This window comes from Parus major, chromosome 4 (assembly GCF_001522545.3).
Source record: "Parus major isolate Abel chromosome 4, Parus_major1.1, whole genome shotgun sequence".
NCBI lineage: Eukaryota > Metazoa > Chordata > Aves > Passeriformes > Paridae > Parus > Parus major.
The window spans coordinates 4,375,987-4,399,810 of NC_031771.1; the positions used below are offsets into that span (position 1 = coordinate 4,375,987).

Here is a 23,824-nt window from a genome sequence, read left to right on the forward strand (position 1 = left end):
ACTAAATCTGTTAATTTTCACTTAGGGTAGGGTGGATGTGTTTAATCGTCTGGAACTGATGCCTTTTGGGAGCAGTAATATTTCTGGTTGTGAGGTAGGGACTAGCAAAAGCTAATTTTAGGCTAGGTCTTAACCTCGATTTTTAAACCAAGTTCAAATTTGGAGCTTTGATGAGAGCTTCTGCATTCCATCTGATCTTGATAAAGAGGGGCTGGAACCCAGCTTGCCTCGACTGCTTCTGTACAGACAGATGCAGTTAGGATCTCATTTTGTGCTGCTCCTTGCTTTGGGCTGTCACTAAGCCTCGAGGTACTTCAGCAATGATTTTGGTAGTTGAGTGGCTGTACTGCACCTCCAGGGATGGCTCCTCTGCTCTCGAAGTGTGTTAGAAAGGTGGCTGCAGTGAGTGTACCTGTGCTGCAGAAGCTGCAGGTAAGTTTCTGAAGTCTGGAAAAACGGATGTTGAAACTACAGCTTAAATTTTGGTGTCTGTGTGAATGTAAAGCGTTTTAATGTATGAGTAAGTCAATAAAGAGAGATGATTGGCTGCAGGTGTGGTTTCTTTCTTGAAAAACTGCTGATGACTGTGATTAGACCTACACCTGTGGGTCAGGATTACTTACACCTGCCAAATCTGCCTGTTCTGGGGACGCACCTTTTGGGCAGAATCTGGTTTCATGTGGCTGATGCATTGTCTGGGAATTGCTCCAGAAGCGGTACAGCTTGAATCAGAGGTAAGTGCTGCAGGGCAGAAACAACAACTTGAAAGAGATTGTTGCAGTTGCTGGGGGAATCCATGTTTAAGAAGATTGATGGAGATCCAGTAGATGGTGAATTATTGCACGCTCGGACAAGATATTTTGCGTAAAATATATAAATAAAAGTAAATGTACTGTCTTAGTGAATACCAGCTTTGCTGGCACAATCTCTTAAGGAGTATCTTTCAGATAAATTTTCTTTTTTTGCAAGTAGTTGGAAACTGGAAAGTTAGAGGGAAGAGGAGGGTTTGAAAGGACTGAGAAAATCTGTGAAGCCAGAACTGAGATGAGCAGCGTGCAGTGTAATTGCTGAGGTTGGGATTCCTGCTTGAAGCGAATGGAGCAGAACTGTGGGCTCTGATTGCAGCGCGGACTGGATGTGAGGAAGTGACTAATGGTGGGGAGATTGGGGAGCTGTCATAGGAAACTCTTCAAGTTTTTTTGGGTTTTTTTTTAAAGCATATAGTTTCTCTGCCCAAGCGGAAGTACAGATGAGTTGAATGTGTTTCTGTGTGGTGCTGTAACAAGTGATAGCACACCTGTTTAACTGGTGGTGTGTGATTACTCCTAGCAGCCCTCTCATGTGGCTTTTGCTCTGCATTCCAAGGTGCTGGCTGCCAAGCCTGGTAGCCAACATTGAGGAGTGTGAGTACTGTGAGCTCCCTCTTCTCCAAAAACACTGGACTTGTGTAGTAACCTCAGCACTTTAGAAATTGCCACGTCTGTTCTGCAGAGCAGTTACTACTTTATTTTAAATGGGCAAACAAATTTTTATTTTTGGAATTGTTTAGGGTTGAGATAAGATCCACATTAAGGAGGCTTTGTGTGTAAGTTGCAGTGATGCTTTGTGTATTCTCTGGGAAATAAAAACTTGGGAAGTTCAGGAGGGCTGCATGTAACTAGAAATCTTCATGGTGCTGGGGAGCCTGGAGAGATGACATGTCTTTGGGATTCTTTGGTCATTTCACCTGGTGACAAGTGCCAAGTGTTTTCATGGTGCCACCATTAACACTGTTACTGAACAGCTTTAAAAGTGTAGGATGAACTTAGGACAATGAAACTGCTCTGAGTTAAACCACAGGGAATGGGACAAACTTTTCTCTGAGAAAATAGCCCTAAGCTTATCTGCTGTGAGGAAGATGCTTCCAAGAGCTGCCTTTCTCAGGTAAAACCCACACGATGTTTGCCCAGCTGATGTTCTGCAGCAGCTGCTTGTGCATCTGCCGTAGTGATGAGCGTGCAGAGCTTGTAGTCAGTGTGGCAGTTTTTATTGAATACTTGTACACCATCAGGCTCACTGAGCAAAAACGAGAACGGCGTAAGATGGAGACAGTTTCATTCCTTGTTAGAAACTGAAAAGGCATGCTCAGCATGGAAACAGTAGTGTGCAACATTTTAAAATCTAACAAAGCACTCTATTAAAAGCAAAAATAACAAAGTACTGAATCTAAACGTTTACTACACTTACTATGCCGGCTTAGTTCCCCCTCCAAGTATCCCGTTTCTGTGGTGCAGCTATCAGAAGATGAATATTTCCCCTGTATACAAGGCATTTATTGCACTAGGTACCCTGCTTCACCACAAGTCTCAATGGGTCTTGTACAACAAAGCTCAGATGTTACATGCAGATATATTTTGACAGACTGACTTCCCCTCTAATTATAAGGGCTATATAGAAGTAAAAACATAATGGTTTCAAAGTTCACTAGCACAGTGTTTCACATTGGTCTAACAGGAGGTGGTCACAGTACAGTGATTTATGGTGTTTTAAAGTATTTCACACTATTTCAAATAGTGTGGAATTACAGAGAACTAAAATATATTTTAAAGCACCTCATGTACTAGTTTAGCACCAGTTACAGTAATTAGTCCTGACCTTTGCAAACCTAAATTTGGGGTCGGAGATATTAAGGGCAAAATGTTCAATCACATGGGCTTCTGCAATATTGTTGCCACTTTGTATGCAAGTGAGTGGTCTTGGATATATTTGTTACAACGCCGGAGAGAAACACAGCCCTACAAAAACGAATGATTGCCCCCTTAGAGCATGAATGCAGGCACCCCACTTGTTCACAAAACGCCACACAAGACAGTCACAGCCAGTTTGGGGAATAGGAAATGGGTAAGCAGTCACTGGTAGTCACAGTTTGCACAGTCACGATGTGTTGACACTCATCTGCCACACTTGTCACACGGGAGCGTTTCATGGCCCACAGCTTTCAGTTGTGTTTGTACGAGCACAGTTGTTGATTAAGGATGGTTGTGGTACCTGGAGCGTGGCCTTGGCCAGGGATTGTGGTGCTGAGCTGCCGTGGCTCCCTCCCCACTGAATCAGTTCCTGGGAGATTCCCAGAATGATGCCTTTCAGTGTTACAAGAAGGTGGTGATTGCCTCCTGTGTTCCAGGCTCACTGGACAGTAAGTTGGTTATCAGTGCATTTTTATAATAAGTTATTAGGGATTTCATAGCACGGGGAACAGTATTTGGAAAAGGAATTTAATGAAATGAAGATGGTCAGTGCTTTAGAAGTCTTTCCTTTGAAATCAGTCTGAACCAGTGTTACAACTAAGCAGGAGAGAGTTGTCTAACTATTACTTTACAGATAACATGGTTTAAGACTTCACAGACCTTTTCAGACAAGTTTTTGCTCAACACCTCCATTGTATGTGTAACTTTGCCTGGTAGGATTGACCGAGGTTCTTTGCACTACTTGAGGAAAGGCCAGCAATGCAAGGATAGGGATGTTTGTTAGTCTGACACTGTACTGACAGCTAGTGGTAAACAGAAAAAGTGAATCCTCCCCAAAATGCTTTATATACTCAAAATTGCAAATTTCAGAAATGTCACAAATGCTTCTTAGGTAAAGTAGACAAGTGGTTGCTCTTGCAGCTGTGAGGATGTTTGTGGGGAAACTGTCAGCGTAGTGCCTGTTTTGTTTGGGAATGTACTTTGGGGACACTAACCTGTGAGGACATTTACAGACTAGCTGGGGATGTGATTATTGACCATTGTTTCCTTTCCTGCATTTAATACGTACGCAGAATTACTTAGCAAGAGTCAGGCTACTAATGGTCTCATAAGCTACTGGAACGAGTCAGATTTAGGGGACTGAGTGTAAAATCATAGGAATAATAGACTAAATAAACTGGGCTGGAGATGAATTGAGATCTGTAATTAATTGTAGAGACGCTTGGAGCATAAATAGCTTGGAGCTACAGTCATGTGGGCAGTGAGTCTCAGTGAAGTCCCCAGCTGTCCTGCTCCAGTACTGCTCTGGCTGGCTATCACCTTTCCCCTTAGACACGTGGTAACTTGTTCATGCAATATTTAAACTTCTGGAACAGGAAAGACAGTAATCCCTAACTGGAAGGGTTGTGTGTATACAGCTTGGATTTAATAAAAACAAAAACACAGGAATCAGGAAAATGTCTGTTTCCACCCACTGTGGGCCCCAGCTGTGCACAACTGCATGTGCTGTTCAAGTTGTCCTGCTCAAAGTTTGGTTTTCATTATGGACATTCATAGTTTGGTCACACTTTTAATCCAGGGTACGAAAGATGATACTTTTGTGTAGACACCTGGGGAATCTTTGACCCCACAGCCGTAGCCCCAGGAGGTCACACCGTACACGACCCAGCTTTCCCCCGGGCGCTCACACATCAGTGGTCCTCCGCTGTCTCCTTGACAGCTGTCAACACGTTTCTGTTCCTGCAGGTTTCCAGCACAGAGCATCCTCCCTGTGAATCTCCTCTTGTAGCGCTCTTCACACACCCTCTTGGGAAGTAAGGGGATGGCAGCTTGTTGTAATGTTCTCGAATAAGCCCGTCCTAAAAAGGAGATCCTAATTACTGTCTCATTACAGTGGTCGGTCTTGGAAACATAGATGTGATTTAATCAATTTTGGCTCTCAGGTCTTTCACGCTGCTTTGTCAATTATGTACAATTACTGGAAGCAAGACTACTGAAAGCATCTCTGCATTCAATATAGTACTAGAATACTGTAGATATTGTGAATGTAAAATGTAAGTGCTTTTTTAAAAAAGTAGCTTTCCTGTGTGTGTTGTCTGGATCTTTGCAAGGCTGGAGTTGGGTTTATTCTGAGCACTTTGTGTCTATGCAGAAGCAATTTTTGGGAGTCTCACGCAGCTGAGAGTAAAGCAGTAGAAATCCTTCATTTCTGTGTCACAATAGTCTGTGTCAAATCTAGTGTAGCTCAGCCTGAACAGGTGCTGCATCTTCTGGTGGCTTCCAAGTAGAGCATTCAAATGGATCTTTCTAGTTTTTTCCATACCTTGCATTTCTTTCAGTTGGAAGCATGGGAAATGAGGGCCAGTGTTGGTTTTGGGTTTTTTTAAGTAAAATCATACAACTTGTGAAGTAATTATGATTCATATAGTAAGTGTGAAATGTCAGCTGAGGTACTGCAATGATGTCATTTCTTACCATAAATTGAAGCCAATTACTGCAGTGGTTAATGTTCCCTGAAACAGATGTCCTAAGTTAGCAGTATTGCAGGACTTTGAGTGAATTATGTAAAAAGCCTAGACAGAGCTAGGCAATGAATTAACAATAGTTTTTAGCAAGAAAGCCACCCTACTTGCCCCTCGTTTATTGTAGTACAGTGACCCCAACCTCTGTGCACACAGATTAGTGCTTGTAAAGAGGAGGGGCGGATCCTGGGCCGTGCCTTGTCTCCTTGCCAGTTTGAGTGAGTCACTGCAACAAAGGCTCAAGTGTGGTTGCTGTCTTGCACTGCATTCAGCACCACAAAAACATAAAAGTAAAACATGGTTATTAATTTGTGAAACATTTAAAGGACAAGGAATTCCTTTGAAGAGGAAGAATCTTGTACTGACCATAAAAAAAAAACAAGTAGAAGCCTGGAGTGCAGATGGCATTGAGGCTTTTGTAAATTTTGCCAAGATGTTCTGTTAGTTAAATCAAAGGTGGTTGAAAATGTCAGTGGTAACAAGGAGCACTAAAATGTTTGAAATTCTGTGTGTTATGTGCATATTTTCCATCCATTTTTCTATAGGAATATTGTAATTTAACCTTTCTAAAATTAAAATATTTGTGGTCTTTACCTTTGAAGAAACCTTAAATGTGTTAGAGCTGTTAGTTACCTACTGGGCCTGGCAACAAATAAGCTTTTTATTCCTGCTTGTCAATCTTAATGAGGCCACTTGACTGACAGGGTCTGTGATTTAGAATGACATGGTTAATCACTGCTTTCCAAATACAAACTGTATTCAGTAAACAAAATATTGTCATTCCTGGTTAAGGATCGGGAGAGAAAATATTCCCCTATGTTAAAAAAGAGTAAAATGCTTTCATTTGAAGCATTTTCTTCTTTTAATTATTTGAGGGGATTTTTTAGCAGCCTCAGCTAAGCAGATGGGAGCAGAGAAATGATTTTACCTGTGTCACCCCATCCAGTGATGAAGCAGTTGGGAGCAGTTTTGTGTGGTCGCTCTCTCCGCAGCGGCAAGCAGGCAGGGAGGACGTGGGTGCTGAATCTCGCGCACTGCTCCTCAGGCCCCTGCAGCCTCAGCAAGGCAATGTCGTAGTCGCTGCTGTCAGGCCTGTACTCCTTGTGCACCACAATCTCCTGGACCCCGATCTCCTCCTCGTACTCCTCCAGCACCAGCGTGTGGTAGTCCCCAACCCGCACCACGTAGTTGCGAGTGTTGTTGCCGTACCTGAGGTGGAGGTGAGAACAAACAGGGCTGGCTCAGGTCAGGTCACACCCTGAGCGTGCAAACAGAGCTCATCACTTCCTCTCTTGTTCACACAGCTAATGTTACCAAAAGATTTTTTTAAAGAGCAAAAATGCTGTCTCAAATGCTTGCACTGACATTTCAGTGTGTCCTAAAGAATATAAAATCCTTCTTCTGAGGTTTCAGGTTGTTCTTTTGGAGTATTTTCACAGCCAATTGTCTTTGGCCATTTGCCATGACTGACACTTCAAATGTACAAGGTGTGCATGATAGATTTATTTAGCAAGGGTAACGTAAACTGCCAGTAATTGCAGTGACAGCCTGGTACTGACATCACTCCAGATAATGACTGGAATGAAAACAGTGTTCAGGCCTGCTTTGTAGGTCAGTTGAGGAACTTTAGAGGCTTAGGTAACTTAATAAAAATCTCTTACATCAACTGAAGTTATAGTAAGGATGACAAAGCACTTGTGCATCACGAGCACCTACTGTCAAACTGACAGGAGGCCTGTAAATCTCTAGGCTTGTTTTGCATCTGATATAATCCCAGTGTCTTCCACCTCATGGACTAAATGGTAAATACATTAGAGATGACTTCTGTAGCTGGTATAACAATTTTCTGTGCCTGCCTTTGAAGATTTTTGTATTACAGGACACACAGCCCTTCCCAGTAAAATGCAAACAAGGGAGTAGTGTTAGGTACGTATATTTATTTTAAAATATGGCTAAGCTAACAGAAATGTTCTTCCTTTTATTTCTCCCTTAATAGCCTTCAACATGAAATTTCTAATATGCTTGCAGAAAATACTACCCACAGTGTCCCATCACCTGGTAACTTACGCCTTTTCTTTTTATACCATCTAGCAGTCTTCTGGTTTCCATAGCTTGCTAAAGCCTGCTTGAGGAGCAGCAGACAAAGCAGGGACATTTCTGTTTTCTTCACAATATATAGCTGTACCACTGAATATTTATTCTAGTTGTGGGTCACATTCCTGGTTGCCTGTAAAGCTTTCTTGGTCTAATCCTTCAGGTCTTCTATGAGCAGAATTTCACTTCTAGGCTTTGTGGAGAGAGAGCTGCAGGCTGTGAGCAAGCATCCCTTCATCCCAAGATGACCTTCTGTATAGGATACCTGAAGGGGTTTTTCCTATGCTTCATGTTTCTAATTATCCAGTTATTTTTTTAAATGTATGGACCTTCCGATTTCCCTGTAGCTGTCAGAATAGCTCAAGACAAGGGTTGGTTATAAAACAAGAAATAGCTTCAAACATTTTTTTCTTAATTTAAGTCTCTGCAAGAGTATAGAAACCAATAATTCCACTGTAGTACTGGTGAACAATTCTAATCATCATGCATAAAATTATGCTTAATTTTTACCCCCAGTACAGATGAGCCCACTTTGGTTACTTAAGCAATGTTCCAATTTCCAGGATATGGGAAATAGTATACTGGCCTTTCTCTTGTCCATCTGCGGAAAATATGTGAAGAAGGCACTTGATCTATAGATAGCTCTTGGAAACCTATCCCTGAAAATCACTCTGACATCATTTGGAAATTGAGCCCAGTCTGTCCAAAGCCAGCTTAGAGCTGAAGGATTCCCTCAGTGCACAGTAGTGCATCCACAGGCTCTTGGAGCTGCATGCTTAGGGTCTAATCACAGTTTAAAGGTAGCTTCTGGGACAAAACAACACTTGGGTCACTGAGACCTCAGGTAACAGTTTCAGGGTTGCTGAGTCCCTCGAGTGGCTGCAGCAATCTGGAAGTACCACAGTGTCCTTTGCTCCAGCCATGCTGCTGCCCCATCCTGTGGGTGCTCAGCAGAGTATCCAAAATTGGCACTCCTTGGCACCACATTCAGTTTTCAAGCCTGTAATCAAAGGCTTTCTCAAGAGCCTCAGGCAGCATCCTTGGTAATCACTCCAGAGATAATGAACAAGGAAATAGGAAGCCATTGTCTGTGATTTTTGATGAAAGCAACTAAAGGGCTTCCATAGTTCTGCAGAAGCACCTGGGACATCAGGTGAAATAGCAGGAAATTTTACTAAATTTGACTGTTTCAGCTTGAAATATTACCAAGGAAAGTGCTTCGTGATTTCAGGAAACAAGAAAAGATGTGCATCTGCTGCTCAGCAAAGGTAATACACTGTGCATTTGAGTAGAAGCATATCTGACTCTTCATTTTAGGTACTAGTGTGCAAAAGAAAAGGCTCAAAATCAAAATGTGAAACATTTGCAGCTCACTTGAGTAAATACATCAAAACTGTAGTGCTCCTCTATGCTTTTTTCTCAGCCTGTTCCAGTGAAATAATCACCAATCACAAGATTAGCGTCCTTATTGAGCAAGTTGGTGCATTTATGCTTCAGTGACCTCATCAGCAGTGAAGTCCTGCATTTAGTTACCACTGCCAAGATATGTTGTTAGCGAATTTAATCTGAAATATTACAGTCCCTATGTTTGGTGTCTGCTCAGTTGTCTTCACTATAATCTAAAAGCCATAAGCTGCATTTTTGTTGGAACAGAAAGTTAAAATGTCAGAAGTGCTGTCTATATTTTTTCATGAAAATGCTGAAGTTGCAAATGTAAATCACATGAAGGGCAGCACCCAAATAATTTTAATGCATTAGGGTGTTTCATTTGTTTGAAGGAAAGGAGATTGAGTGGAAGGGTTTTTTATAACCAAAGGCCAACTCTTGGAACGGATTTCCATGGGCTTGTTGAGTACATGAACTGTAATGGTTTTGCATCTGCCCAGAACAACAAAACAGTTGAAGAGAGACCCACCTTTTAAAGCAGTGTGCAGCAGTGAGGACCCAGCAGCTGCTGATGAGAGTAGCACCACACAGGAGCCTCCCATCGCCGTGAGAGGATTTCAGCCGCAGTGCCACCTGCCACGGCCAGCCGCCCCTGCGGGAGTGACACACGGTGTTCAGGGTGCAGCAGCAGGGAGCTCCCTTACCTGCTGTGTGCATCCTGTTGGCTTGCTTTGACTGACACAGCTTTCTTACAAAATGTGCTGTTTATTAAGGGGGGTGAATATTTTTTGTCCTGCCAACCCTCAGAGTTCCATTGAACAATGGTCCACATTATTTCACAGAGAATTTGGGCATCCAACACTCTTAAGTGCTTCCTCCCACAGTCAGCTATTTGAATTTTCTCTTCTCAGATTGCATTCATTGGGCCAAACATACATTCTTTGGGTTCCTTGCCAAATACCATCCCAGTCAACAAACCCGAAATTTCCTGTCAGCTGGAGAGGGGAAAGGGGAATTTCTTGAAAAGCTCAACCCAGCATCCATCCCTTTCTTCATGAGAAAGGAAGCTGGCAAAAGAGGAGGTATAAAGCAACTGCAGAAGTCTCAAGTGTAGAGGAGCACTTTTTTTTCAGCCTGTGATTATCTGTTTTCATAGTTGATCTGGCCATATTTGCATACCTATGAATGCAGGATGGGGTTTTTTTGCTGGTTTTATAGATTAGGAGCCAGAGAAGGGAAAGGGAGAGAGCTGCACCTGTAAGCAGTGGCAGCATCTAAGAGTAAGCAACAGGTAGTCTGAGTGTTTACTGTCCTCTTGAATGGGTGTGCTGGACAAGAAGAGCTGCCAGGGGTCACCTAGTCCATCCTCTCAGAGTTACCAGAGCCAGATGTTTTAAAGTAAGGTGGAGGAATTTACTTCTCATAAAGAATAAAACAATTTAGACGCTTCTCAGTTTTGGAAGATAGGATTTAGTATGTTTTTTTCTAAAGGGAGGTAATTCAGACAACTTTGCATTTCCTGGTACATAAGTTCTTTTCAAACTTACTCAAGTTCTTTGTCTTAATGACTTCTTGTGACATTTTCTGATAAATATGCTCCCTTGCTTGATTTTGAAGCATTTCTGTGTGTACTGTTGGATTTTTCTCACCTTTTTGCTTCATCTAACATTCCTGTACTGATTTATGATGAGACCAGCTTCCTTGCGCTGACTGAATTGTGCAATACGTTATTTGTGATCACTGAATTTCAGCAAGTGTCCTTAGAAGACATATTCTGAGACAAGAATTCTCAGTCCCTTCCTGTGCAATGCATTATCTGTTATCTCATTTGTCCCTTCACTAAGGCAAATCATCCTACTTTACTTTATCTGGCTGTATTAAAATACTTTTCTGGGCTCCCTCTTGTTACTGTCCTTTGAAGCTCCCCCACTTAGGCAGTGGGAATCCATTTGAAATGGATTGATCAGTGCTGTGCAGGTACTTTGAAACAGGTTGCACAGTCACGTGTAATGATGCTGTTTGTATATTTTTTTGCAATGCCTTTTGTAAGATTGTGTGAATATTTCTTTTGTGTGTTAAGTCACAACTGTTAAAAAAGTCACTGTCTCCTGTTTTTTTTAGCTGTGTCATCATCAAGGCTTATTTTGTGAAGGAAAATAAGGTCTTAGGCAGTGAATCATACCCAGGCCTCTTTTTTTGGTGTGGGTGGCATTTAAAACCATATACTTCATTGATAGTTCTGTTTTTATGGCTCACATCCTGATACCAAGATATCCTCTGATAAAAGTAAAATAGCTATTTTTTAAGTCAAAAATATAACCCATTCAAGGACTTTACCCACAAGCATCTATAGGTTTTCAATTTATGCTGCAAATACTTGTCAATTAGTACTTTTTAATTTCCTGCCAAATTTGCTTTGGGTATATTCCTACTCCTACATCATGACAAGTGAAGAGAAAAACAAGAAGCCTACAATAACATTGTAAATTTGGCAAACCACTTATGGCAAATACATGTCTTAGAAGCTTTATATTCAAAATTATTTGTCTTTACCAATTATTTACCGTAAAGAATTTTTCCCACCAATTATTCGCTTTTGTCGACGATGGAGTAACCTCAGCCCACAAACAGAAGCAAGAGAATCTAAACCAGAAAGGGAGATGGTAGAGAGGGTTAAACTCAACATGAGAAGTAGCCAATATTCAATGACAGTTAACTTTAAAAAAATATCTAAATTTGGAGTTATTCTGTATTTCATGGTAGTTTTTAACAGGCAAATTTTGATTGGGGAAAATAGAAATTCTTTATAGCTGAGGTCTTTTGACTTTGAAAAGACTTGAGGTCTTTGATTTAAAAGAAAATACAGTGAATTCTTTCAAGACTTAGAAATCCTTTGCTAAGTTCTTAGCTAATCCTAGCTAAATTCTTTTGGCTGTGATCGGAGGCATTTACACGTTTGCTTCTCACACGTAGGATTCTGTAGGGCTCTTCCTTACTTCTGTTAGTGGAAGCAGACCTTGGCCAACCACACAGGTCTCAGTCCTTATCTGAGGGTAACCTACACCTTGAGAAGATGAAAGGAGCTGTTTAGGTTTTTGCATCATGTCCCTCAAGCAGCTTAATGAATGTGGCTGCTGTAAGCCTTGGCTACAAATAGCCTGTTTGGGCAGAGCAGTCTGGGTGCTTCCTTTGTGCAGCTGCACAGTGTAAGCAGAGGGGGTTCCCACCCCTTTTGTTCTGTAACTGTTTCTGATAAGACTGTTTCCTCTGTTAGGTGGGATTGTTCAGTCTGTCTCTTCCTACCACACACTTGCTCACCTGGACCTGTGACCTGCCCCTCATGACAGGGCCTCACCTTTATTGCTGTTGCCAGGGACTTTCTTGCTGAGGTGTTCGCAGATGACCCCCGCGTCCTCGCTGTGCCGGCAGTTGTGCGTCCCAATGTCCTGCTTAATGCAGTCTGCCAAGGATCTCTCATTTCCTGTACACTTCACGTTATCCACGTGGATGGGGCCTTTGCCCTCACCAAAATAGGCCATTGTCCTTGCTCTAGCTGAACCTCTGCAAACAGAGTGTATTTTTTATTATTGTTAAACATATTGAGGCATTACTCTACGTTTTACTCAAATTTCCAAGTGAGTAGTCAGACAATGCAGTTTCATTCCAAACCCTGTCACTGTTTCACTTGATAACAACCACCTTCTCACCACCTCTCTTATTCTGGTACGTAGGAAAAAAAAACTGTGAGAAAATTTGCTACATTTCATTAATGTTTAAAAACTACCTTTGTGTATCTGGTTAGAAGGCAGTGTGCAAAGTGTTTTACGTTTTATCAGCGTTACATTTTGCAATAAAACAAAATATGTGAAAGCTGCTTTTTCATAATCTCTTTAATCCTCGTATAAAGTCAGCATCTGTGAAAGCTAAAAATAATTTGTTCAGGTCTGATTCCCTCAGAAAGACGGGCCAGCTAAATGCAGTATACTTGCAGTGCAATAGGAGCCATGATGTACAGACATGGCTGTACATCAGTTGTTAGTGGTTATTGAAAGATTTTGTTATCGTGTAATTTTTTACAGGGCACCCCGTATTTGAGGTCTAAAAATACTACGTGACTGGAGACCAGTTTAGTCTCTGCACTGCCCTGTTCTTGGGAGGAACACAGCACTTGGTGCTTGTGTAGCATTTAAGCATCTCATTTGGCAGCTCCTGTGATAGATTATTACTGTTAATTAGTTAAGGCAGTCTTCTTTATTTATAAATAGGTGTTTCGTTGTACATGGTTTAAGAGTCTGAAAGAATTATGAGTAAGAGACCACTCAGTTGGCTGTACAGAGAAGTGGGGCAGGAAGCCACAGGCACCTCTAAGTGTGCCTGAGCTACAAGTTTACCTGTTGGTTAAGAGCAATTTACTGACATTTTACTGGGATAAGGATGTATGGAATTGCAGATAATTGAAGTACAGGTTTCCATTTTAAAGGGTATTTTATAATTGTAAAGTAGTGCTTCTATGCATACAGAACTGTAACTGCAGATGTGATGAAATGCTGGAGCAGAGAAAGAGATTTTGACTATAAAAACGTATTAGGCAAGAAAGTATTTCCCTTTACAGCTCTTTTTGTACCTCTTTAATACCTGCGGTGTTGGGGAAGGTAGGTGAGAATGGCATGAAGAGTTTACATCCCTTTTTGAGCTGGGTTTGGTCTGTTGGGGACAAATCCTGATTTGTTATGCCATTTTCAAAGCTTGGTCACAGTGGAAATGTGGCTGGCTCAAACTGAACCAGCTCTCAATTGCCACATCCCTATAACTGAAACATGAAAGTGACACAGGAGCTTCCTCCCTTTTGAAACTTGCACGTGGATAGCTTTGCCTGTGTGGATTTTTTCACTCTGTCCTAAAGGGTAGGTGGGCAGGATTTCCAAGTAGGGAACATTGGTTGGAATGCAGAAATAGCGAAAAGCCAGGAAAGAGAAGCTCCTGAAACACTAGGTGAGAGACAATACCACAAGGTCAACTCTCCTTACACATTTTCAATTTCCTTGGTTAGGAGGTATTTGCCAGAACCTTAACTCCCTTTGGAACTGGTTTAGGACAATCGCTGCCTAATGAGTTTACTATGATTTGACATGTCAGTCATAAATAGTGTGACTCTTGCTCCACATGTTTTTCTTTTGTGAGGAGTACTCTGATAACCACAAAAAAGTAAGTCCAACTCTCCGATACCTGTGAGCAGCTGACGTGTTCATGTTTGCTGTTACAACACAGTGAGGCACTACAGGCACTCATTGTAAATTCTTACCTGGTTTTGGTATCTCTGTCAAATAACCAAGTTTCTGCTTTAGGGCATTGTTCTAAAGTTCCTCAGGATATTGAAAACTACTTTGTTGTATTCTTGTCCTTCCCCAGAGAAGTATTTATTGCAATTTAGTACAGAATTGTTTCTCCAGAATCTTATCAGTTACTTAATAAGGGCACTACCTTCTTCTTCCTACCTTTGTATGAAAGCAATCTGTCTCTTAGTGTGCATCAGTAATCTCTCAGTTTGCTGATAATGGGAATTAAAGCTGTTCAGACCCAACCAACCAACCAGCAGCACCACAGAAAACCCAAACCAGCCCCCACTGAAGAACATCTGTCAGGAAACAAATGTAAAAAAATCATGCTGTTCTTGAGCAAAGAGTGCAGCTTAATGGAGAAAATGATTTCATATAATTGGGAGATCTCTGAAGGTACAGATGTTACATCTGTGTGTTGGTTACATGCTGGAATGTGCTCTTACAAGCAGCTTTAGTGCACCCCTAACAAACACACGTCCCTCAGTCACTGCTTTCCAAGCCAGCTATCTATGGACTGATGACCTTCAGAGAAACAACCTTTCTGCCTGCTCAGATCTGTCCCTGGAGACAAGTGGCTTCAGGTATTTTCCTCTTAGTTCTCTCACTCCAAGGGCCATGCACAATAACAATGCTGAGCTTTTCAGGTCCGCTATTATCATTATTCATGATATGGTTAATGAGGAAATCCAGTGGATTGGGATAGATGGACACCTGTCCTAGAATTTCCAAGTTAGGTAAATTTTAAGAGTGGTATCTTGACTTGTAAGCCAAGTTTTGCTGTTTTGAAGCCTTTTAAAGAGGCTTTTACCAAATGAATACCCTGCAGTTTTTAAAAGGTGTATATTGTGTGCTCAGACATGATGTGATGATATTTGGTTGGACAAACTTCATACTGTTAGATACAACAAACAGTTAATATGATTTGTATTTCTCCAGCTCAAATTTCTTTATAGGTACACTTGGAGAAGACATTTAACTAATTTCCTGTTGTATTTCACTAGTGTTCTGGATATTTTTCAAGTCTTATTAGTACTGCTATTTATATATCTGCCCTATAGTTGTTATATTTTTGCTGCTCTTGGGTATCCAGAAGAAAATGCTGATGAGTGATGTAAGCCTGATTAAGTGATTTCTTTCAAAAATTACACATATATTGCAGTGGTTTTAATTAGAGGGTGGGTTTGTTCTGTCAGGTCTATTCCTGTATTAAATGAAGCTTATTCAAATTACTGTCATGCAGACTGGAGCCATAATCTCTTGTATAACAGCTTCATCAGATCTTCGAGCTACATCAAATCTAGCCAGATCAGTAAATGAAGGAAAAAACTCCATTAAATTAGGAATTCAGTAGCTGGTGTGCCTGCATCTGAATCTGCAGTGATCAAATCCACACCTGGTGACAGTGGACACTGACCTGTTTTTGAAACAAATATGACAACTAAAATTTTTTTATTTAATAATAGATTAATAATTTGGAATGTTTAACTTGTAATGAAAAATATTTAATAACTTGCATTAACTTGCATTTCTGTTGCCAGTCAGACTGACACACCTTCGAATACTAACATTCCCATTCCCAGTTCTGCTACTTAATGAATATTCCTTTTGAAGGCAAAGCCTTACTATTTTTCATACCAATAGCAGGAGCACATTTTTCTAAAAAAATGCCAAACTGACAAGTTTTAAAAGACACACATCATCTTATTAGACATGTTTCTGGTATTTGGTTGCAGAAACTTAAGATTTTTAGATACAGAAAACATGAGGAACAGCTTAATGAGTTTTCTTACTTGTAGCCAAGCTGTCGGCAGACTACAGCTGCATCCTTATCAGACCATCCATCATCACAAATTGTGCCCCACTGGCCATTGATAAAAATCTCCACACGTCCTTCCTTCTTATTCTCGCCATCCATCAGCCTGATGGGAGGACCTGGGAATAAATTACTGTTGTCAGCTCACAGCAACAGAAGCAAGAGCTGGTGCTTTTGGTTATTTTCATTATATTCAGTACAACTGGTATTTATGTTCAACGAGCATAATATCAGTGGTAAAAATAGTCATATTCTTCCTGGCTGGCAAAAGGAAGCAGCTGGTACAAATGACAAGACAAATACTAAATACTCATGTACTTTTCAGAGTTCACCTTATTTCTTCATTCCATGCAAATATGTGACATAGTTCAGAAATTGACCACAATTCTGTACAAAAAGGTAGAAAACACCTGAGATGCCTTTGATACGATACTCATACAAGCTGGACAGATTTTCCTTACAGGAACTTTTTGGGTGAATTTAGTTATATCTTAGTCTATAAACTCATTCTCAAACTGGTGGCTGCTGCTGCTCCTCCTAGCCATTGTCTCAGCAAAAATATTGCATCATTGTGTTGAAATTCAACTATTCCTTATCTCTATGCACGTTGTTCTGCAGCATGTTATTCCAGATTATTTTTCTAGCAATTTCAAGTGATTGTTTATTCAGATACATTCATATTATGAAATTTCACTTATGTGGATTAGTCAGACTTAGTTGATCATGGTTTCTGCAGTGCTTTCCTGTAGTTAAGTTTTGAGTCATTAGGCAAAGTAAATACTTAATTCTTACTTACTCTAATATTCCTCTATAGCCTGCAAGCAATGCAAATACCCTTTAAACAGTTATGAATTCCTCTGTGGCCTCTTTATAATGTTCAAGGGAGAATCACCTTCAAAATATTTTTCTATGGCATACTTTATAATCTTTATTATACTCATGAGAGTTGCTTTTCACAATAACAGAAAAGACTCTTCCTCATTCTTCCAACCCATTCCTAATGTTTTCTAAATATTTGAGGATGGGGAATTACTTAATTGCACTCTTAAAGCAGTATTTTGAGATATCTGCATTTGATATTTAATTCAGATTAGTTTAGGGTATGAATAACTTTTGTATACCAATCATGAATCTGGTCAGTGCTAGTTAAGTCTGGCCTAAGTCATTAAATGGACAGGGACATATTTGAAGATAAAATCCAAGTCTGCTTCCGATGTAATTTAAAGCATATTGTTTCTGTTGAAGTTGGTACTGGACAGTTACATGAATTAACTTCACCACCATTCTGTTTCCCTACACTGTCATGATCTTACTGGACAAATGCCATTATTGGAGTGTATCCTAGCTCCTTCTCAGTGTTCCTGAATATCTGTTTCCTTAAGTCCTATAATCTACTAATTTCTCTTTTTTTTTTTTTTTTTCACTGAATTTATCATTATGGGAAAAAAATGCATTTTCAAATGCTGGGAAGTAAACGGTAGCAACATTTTGTCCACTTTCCAATCAGAAATCTTCTGAGAAATGTCAGATAAAATGTCTTATTTTCTTAATCTGATGTGTTCTGGAGGAATGCAACTTATAGTGAGAATTAAACTTCCATTAACCAGATAGAGGCATGGAGTACTAATAGTACTTTATTGTATTATATATATATATTTATATATATATTTATATTTATGAGCACAAAATAATATAGCATTCTGGTAGTGGGGATGTGAGAATATTACCATATGGATGTATTTAACTGAACCAAACTCCTTCAGCAGAGATACTTTATAGGAATTTGAGCAAAGTGGCACATATGGTTTACATCTGTAAAGGCAGCAGTCATGGTTTGAATTCCTATTATTTTTGGTTTGGGAAAATTCTTTCTAACAAGTAGGATTTGATATATGTATTGCAATATAAAACATTCATTGGATGGTGAGAGGGCTGTATAGAATAAGCCTGTGAAGAGAGAGAGATTCAAAAAGTACATGTGGAACTGCTGAATGTTGTTATAGCAAGTAGCAACATTGTGCAGTAAATCCATGTTGTAGTTTGTGGGATAAACCTTTAGTCTGTGATTTCCAGGAAACAGGCATGTAATACTAATTTCAAATTCAACTGAAGTAGTCTTGGGTAAGCCAAATGGCATTGGCAACAATTTTCTAAAAGGCTACATAGTGACAAGCTACACACTTTGTGTAGCAAATTGTAAAAATGAAACTCCTGCAGAATCCCTGTGCAACGCATTGTGCATCTACTGTGCACATCTCATAGCCAGAATTATTGTTTAATTATCTACATGTGGATTTAGGAATCTTTGGAATTTATTTGTTTGTATTTGGTTCTACAGTTTCACTGTGTAATTGGTATTTTTCTATAATTCCTTATCAGTCTTTTTATTCTCATTATTTCCATACAAGTTTGTAGGCTTTTGCTATGGGAACTGACTCTCTTATCTGGGTGTGTAGTATCATTCTGTCCTGGTCAGCAAGTGACCATTCACCCAGACACATATAAATGGTAGGCAGGAGTAACACAGAAATAATTTCGTGCTTCTCACCCTTCCTTCTTGCTACCTCTGAACATCTCATTGTCTCCATATCCCTTGTTTCAGATTGTCAGAATGCAAAGCCATAGGAGGATGTGCTATGGATTTGTGTTCCCCAGTGCTCAGCTGTGTCTCCAGACAAGTAAAATTAGGTATGCTATCAGGAAATGCTGAATGGCTCTGAAATCTGGTGGAGGCTGAGGGAACAGCATCTCTGGAACGTGACTTTGTTACCGTGCAAATCTGGCTTGAGCTTTAATGTTCTGGATGCTTACGTTCTAAACAAAACCTGATTACTTCCTGTGATCTTCAGGAGAAAAGTAAGGTTTCTTTCCCTTCCTATTTCTTTCCTTGCACCCATCTGACAAATACCAGGATTTTGAGAATCCTCAAGTATCCTGTACTTTGATTGGATCTGTATTCACAGCAATACTCATCCTGTGACTTTAGCAAAGAGCTTCCTTACCAAGTGAGCGCTTGTGGCTGTCGTTCTCAGGGTGGCAGATGAGTCTGACATCCTCCTGATGGTTGCAGTCGTGCTTCCCCCACTCCCTGTGGGAGCACTGCAGAAGGTTTGTCTCCTTCCCGGAGCAGATCACATCATCCAACCAGATGGGCCCGGAGCTCCCTTCTGAGTAGCTCTCTTTTTCCACAGCTGTGCTTTTCCCATACCTGCACAACACAGAGGTATGTTTTGGTCCACAGTCATCAGAGGACACGTGATGCTTAAGCATGAGAAGGGAAAGTGCTAATCCTGAGGAAACAGAGATTTCTCAAGTATTCTCAGTAAGCGGGTTCAGTTAGCATTGATTTCAGTGAGAGCACCATATGCTGCCTCTTCAGTAATGTTTTTTTTAAGGAATTACTGTTACATTAGTACAAACTTAAGAATGTAGTACCTTTGATTAAGGCTGCTCTTCAACCAAGCATATGGCTGGCTCAATGACTCTGAGTCTTTAAGCGTGTTCTTAGTTTTCTATATACATTTAAATGCCACAGTATGAGACAAAATCCTTTTCTAAATGTCAGCTGTTCAAGTCTGAAGGCAAGACAACAGTCACCTACTGAGAGTGTATCTTTGTAGCCACAGGTCAGGAGGGAAAAGTAGGGAAGAGTAAATGCATGAAACAAATGGGATTTTCCTAAAATGCTTTTCACTACATAACTGTTCCAGAGCCAGGCTGTGGAATTTTCTAAGGTAGTGCAGAAGGTCTTTGACCTTGAAAATGCCTGTCATTAATAATGACTGTACAACAAGCAAAGATGTAGATGAATCCAACTTTTATAGGCAAAATAGAAGTCAAAATCAGTTCTCTATAGCACATGCATTGATCTCAGCAAAAAAAAATAATTGGAAGGAACTTGGTGAATAAAGGCTGCTAAATCACATTTGTTGAAGGTTTTTCTACCTAAACTAAGGCCTAAATAGCTCTGTGAGACTGGGGGAAGCAGGCTTTAATGGATTTTAACTTGGTAGTTTCTTTGAAGCACTCAGCTAATGTTAAAAAGCAGACTCTTAAAATAGGGTCCATGTAGGGTTCATGTAACTGTTTTATCATCATGGTCAAGTCACAGAGTCAGAAAGCCAGTATCAAGTAATCTTACTTAAATCCCAGCTGCCAGCACACCACCTGCGTGTTCAGCTCCGTCCAGCCATCGTCACAGACCGTGCCCCACTGCCCTGTGTGATAGACCTCCAGGCGGCCCTCGTGGCTGCCCTTGCCACCTGTGAGCCGCAGCGCACCATCTGTGCCAGTAACAAGGGAAAACAAAAACAAGGATCGGTGTTTCTTACATCTCATCATTGTTCCAAAGCAAAATCAGGAATGTTGCCTTTACTGCACCCGCCTGGGGCTTTGTGCCTCTGCAAACTTTAAAAGCTCTCTTTGCAGAGCTGTGAACTCTGCCTGTGTCCCGTTTTTTGCTGACTGATGACTGAAGTACCTGTGAGAGGTGTGCAGGAAACGCCAGCATCTTCTTTGTGGCCACAGTTGTGTTCTCGCCAGGAGCTTTTCGGGCACTGTTCTATCGAGAGTTCATTTCCCGTGCACCGCACTTCATCCAGCAGCACGGGGCCAGAGCCTTCTCCAAAGTAAGCCTGGCTCCACGCCTTGGCAACACCCCTGTGGAAATGCAAAGAGCACCCAGTCAGGAGGAAGCAAGCTGGAGATTTTCCTTTCCTGTGCCTTTGACTTTAACTTTCCTAGGAGAGATTACAGATGTGCAGCTTGGGTATGAGCATTCTAATTTTAATATTCATGTAATATCTATATATAGTAAAAATAACCCACTATATATTTCTGAAGTGGCTTTCACCTGTTGTCCTCAAAGCACATTAGTCAAATACCCAGATGAGGCAGATAAATGTGATTGTTCCCCATTTAGTCATGTGAAAACCACAGCAAAGAGATCTTAGGTGGCTTGACAAGTGTTGTATCACCCATCAGCATTAGAAATAAGAACAGGAAGCAGACCAATGACTAGCCTTGTGTGGGGTATATTCTCTGTCAGCAGAAAGGATTTTGAGCATGAAAAAGCTGTTGATTGAAAACATTGTTTTAGAATTACAGAAATGATGCTGTGTTTAACCCTTCATTATCTATCAGGGTTTTTCCAATTCTATTTAAAATACCATATCTTTCATATATAAATGTTTGCCATGGTTTGCTTTCTTTCCACGTAATATTTTCTCTGTTCCTATATTCACTCTAGTTTGAAATGGCAAGAGTGAAATGTTTAATTTTGGACTATTTTAATTTACCTATCTAAAACATAAGTTTACATTAACTAAAAAAGCATCTTGTTTTTCCAGTGTATCTGATAAAAATGCTGGCAGAAATGTATACAAAATATTAAGGAAAAAAATCAATATTCATCAAGCAGGTGGGTGAAATCTAAGAGATAATGATGGACTGCTCTGAATTCTTTTACAATTGATACCATATTCCAGTAAGAGTCTCTGGAGTTAGGCAGAAACAACACATTCCATCATTATAATCAGGAGAATTTATGTCAAGCAGAAATTATTTAGGAAACCAAATAATAAAAGAAGTTATCATTGTTTTCCACCTACTAAAGGTAGATTCATATGCCAGAGTTTTATAGGAGTGCTACAGAAAAGTTGAAGGGATGTAGGAAGCTATTTACTGAGAAGCTTTACTTTTACAGTTTCTGGCATGTTCCCAGATGGATTAACAGTATGCAAATCTAGATTATTTTTAGTACTTCAGAACTGGTCTGCTGCCACTGTTGGTAAGATTTCACTTCATATTAATTAGCATGTTTGTTGTAACATCTTGCTTACTTGAGAAATTCTGTAAATCTCTAGACATATTTCAATAAGCTTTAGCTCCATCTTAATACAATTTATTTACTCAGAAAAATGAATCAAATTGGAAGCATCACAGAACGGCAGTTTGTGGTGATTAAATATAAGTAATAAAAAGTTTTAGTGTCATCAGTAAGGAGGCAGGCTAAGAGTGTTATACTTGTCATTAGTACACAGAACTGCAAAGCAGAGCTTAGTAACTCCCCAAACCTTTTAACAGCAGCCCCATTCAAAAGCAGGTAAAGCGTGCAAGAACGTAGACTTTCCTTTAGATATTCCCAATTGAAAATGTGCAGGAATATAGAAATACAACATGAAATAATTTGGGAGGGAAAAACCCCTGATGTCAGAGAAGCGTGTTGGTTCCTATGTTGGCACAGCAGGAGATCTACAATATTTTTAACTGGTTCACAGTTCTCATCCTTCTGAGCTAATCTGGGTGGCTTGGGCAGCCCAGGGCCTCAGTTACAAAACAAGTACACTCTGGGGACCACCCATTAATGCCACAGAACTTTCTACCTTCAATGTCACTTCTTTCAATTCATCAAGTCCCAGCAGGTTTGAACAGGTGAGTTCTGTTCCAATCTTCTCTGCATTTACCTGTTTATTTCTCATCCGGTCTGTCTCAGACATAATCCCCTTCTCCTGCATGGGATACAACCCAGCACTTTCTCTGCTATTTGCTCCTAGTTCTTTCCCTCTTCAACCCCACTGGCCTTCCATCCCAGTTGTCCTCATCTCCTTCCTCTCTGGTCCAGCAGTTTTCCTCTTAGTCTCCCACCTCTGCAGCATTTTTCTGCAAATACCATAACTTATCTTCTGTGGGGTATAAAAATCCCCCCGGCTGTTAAGAAAGTGAAGCAAGAAAATGCTGTTCTGCTGCTGTAGCTGTATCTCAGGCCATGCTTAGTTCAGGCAGAATCACTGACAAGCTCAACTGTCAAAACTTCGAACAGATCCCTAGCTCAGTATATACAAACTGACAATCTTCAGAGACTCGTGATTTAAACAAATCTAGAGAGATTCTCACAGGCATGCCAAAAAACATATCCTTCCTGACAAAGCAGAGTTCTCGTGCCAAAGCCAGGAGGCTGTCAGACTCCGCAGTATAATGGATCGTTGGGATTTGAACAGTCAAAAAATTTCTTCTCCTACAGGTTTTGATTGAAACTTTACAGAAATTGTGAGTTTTCTCTACAAAGTCAACATTTATTCTGAGATATTCTTTATCTGTCTGGCCAAACAGGCAAAATTAGCCCTATCATATGACACTGAAAACTGGTTCCAGGGAATTGAAAGTAATGTCACTGTACCTGAATCTTCTATAAATAAACTTAGTTACTGCTCCAAAGTATCATGATTTTAAAGGAGCATTTTTTGACAACTGTGTTTCTCCTAGCTTCAGCTGTGGGTCTGATAACTCTCCTGCTTTGCTGCTGGAATAACAGACATGTAGAAAAACAAACCCAAGGCCAAGCTGCCGACAGACAACTTCAGCATCTGCATCATCCCACTGGTCATCACAGACTGTGCCCCACTGGCCACCATGGTAGACTTCCACTCTTCCTTCGTGGGCATTGCTCCCACCAGCCAGCCGGATCGGAGTGAAGACAGTGCCTGGGAGCAAACACAGGATATAGAACAGGTCATTCACATCCTGAAATATCATTCTGATAGTAAAGGAAGAGGAAGATGGCTTAATGGTTTCTCTGACATTGCTCAAGAACCACATTTTCTTTTTTCTACTTAGATGGAAAACCTGAAAGTCAAGTGAGTTCCCTTTTTCTCCACTAGCTGAAAAATCTTACACATACAAGTAACTGTGTTGATCTTGAATTACCTAGGTGGCAGAGCATTCACAGACACTTAGTGCTGTAAGACCTAATATTGAATCAGTCAGTAGAGTAATCTCCACAAGTAAGAGCAAAATCAGGTAAAATCTGAAGTAAGAGGCAAAAATTATGTAATGGGCAGAGAAATAGAAATCCATCTTTGGGTCTTGTCATTCCATTAGAAAATCCAGTCAGAGCAGTGAAATCTCTTTGACTGTGGAGTCTCACTTGAATTGTGCAAGTATTGT

General features: G+C 40.4%; 2 protein-coding genes across 5 annotated transcripts in view; one reads left to right on the forward strand and one right to left on the reverse strand.

Moving 5' to 3' along the window:
• The window catches only part of METTL14 (methyltransferase like 14), a 65,023-nt gene that overhangs the window by 1,177 nt on the left and 40,022 nt on the right, over positions 1-23,824 (forward strand). The window contains exon 1 of one of the 3 annotated variants that reach the window (XM_033513857.1): positions 23,303-23,389. The exons of 1 other annotated variant lie outside the window; for it this stretch is intronic. The gene's annotated coding sequence lies outside the window, so the exon portion shown is untranslated. Of the gene's footprint in view, positions 1-23,302; positions 23,390-23,428; positions 23,515-23,824 lie in introns of those variants that run through there. One more of the 3 variants, XM_015624039.3, reaches the window with a different exon arrangement.
• Positions 2,010-23,824, reverse strand: part of PRSS12 (serine protease 12) — a 33,262-nt gene continuing 11,447 nt past the window's right edge. For both annotated transcript variants that reach the window (XM_033513856.1, XM_015624037.2), the window contains exons 4-13: positions 23,211-23,361; positions 20,361-20,539; positions 20,022-20,163; positions 18,883-19,088; positions 15,858-15,999; positions 12,084-12,289; positions 11,293-11,371; positions 9,258-9,380; positions 6,177-6,457; positions 2,010-4,585 (exon numbers count right to left, since the gene is read on the reverse strand). In XM_033513856.1, coding sequence (XP_033369747.1) covers positions 4,278-4,585; positions 6,177-6,457; positions 9,258-9,380; positions 11,293-11,371; positions 12,084-12,289; positions 15,858-15,999; positions 18,883-19,088; positions 20,022-20,163; positions 20,361-20,539; positions 23,211-23,361 — 1,817 coding nt within the window. In that variant the 3' untranslated portion in view covers positions 2,010-4,277. The remainder of the gene's footprint in view (positions 4,586-6,176; positions 6,458-9,257; positions 9,381-11,292; positions 11,372-12,083; positions 12,290-15,857; positions 16,000-18,882; positions 19,089-20,021; positions 20,164-20,360; positions 20,540-23,210; positions 23,362-23,824) is intronic.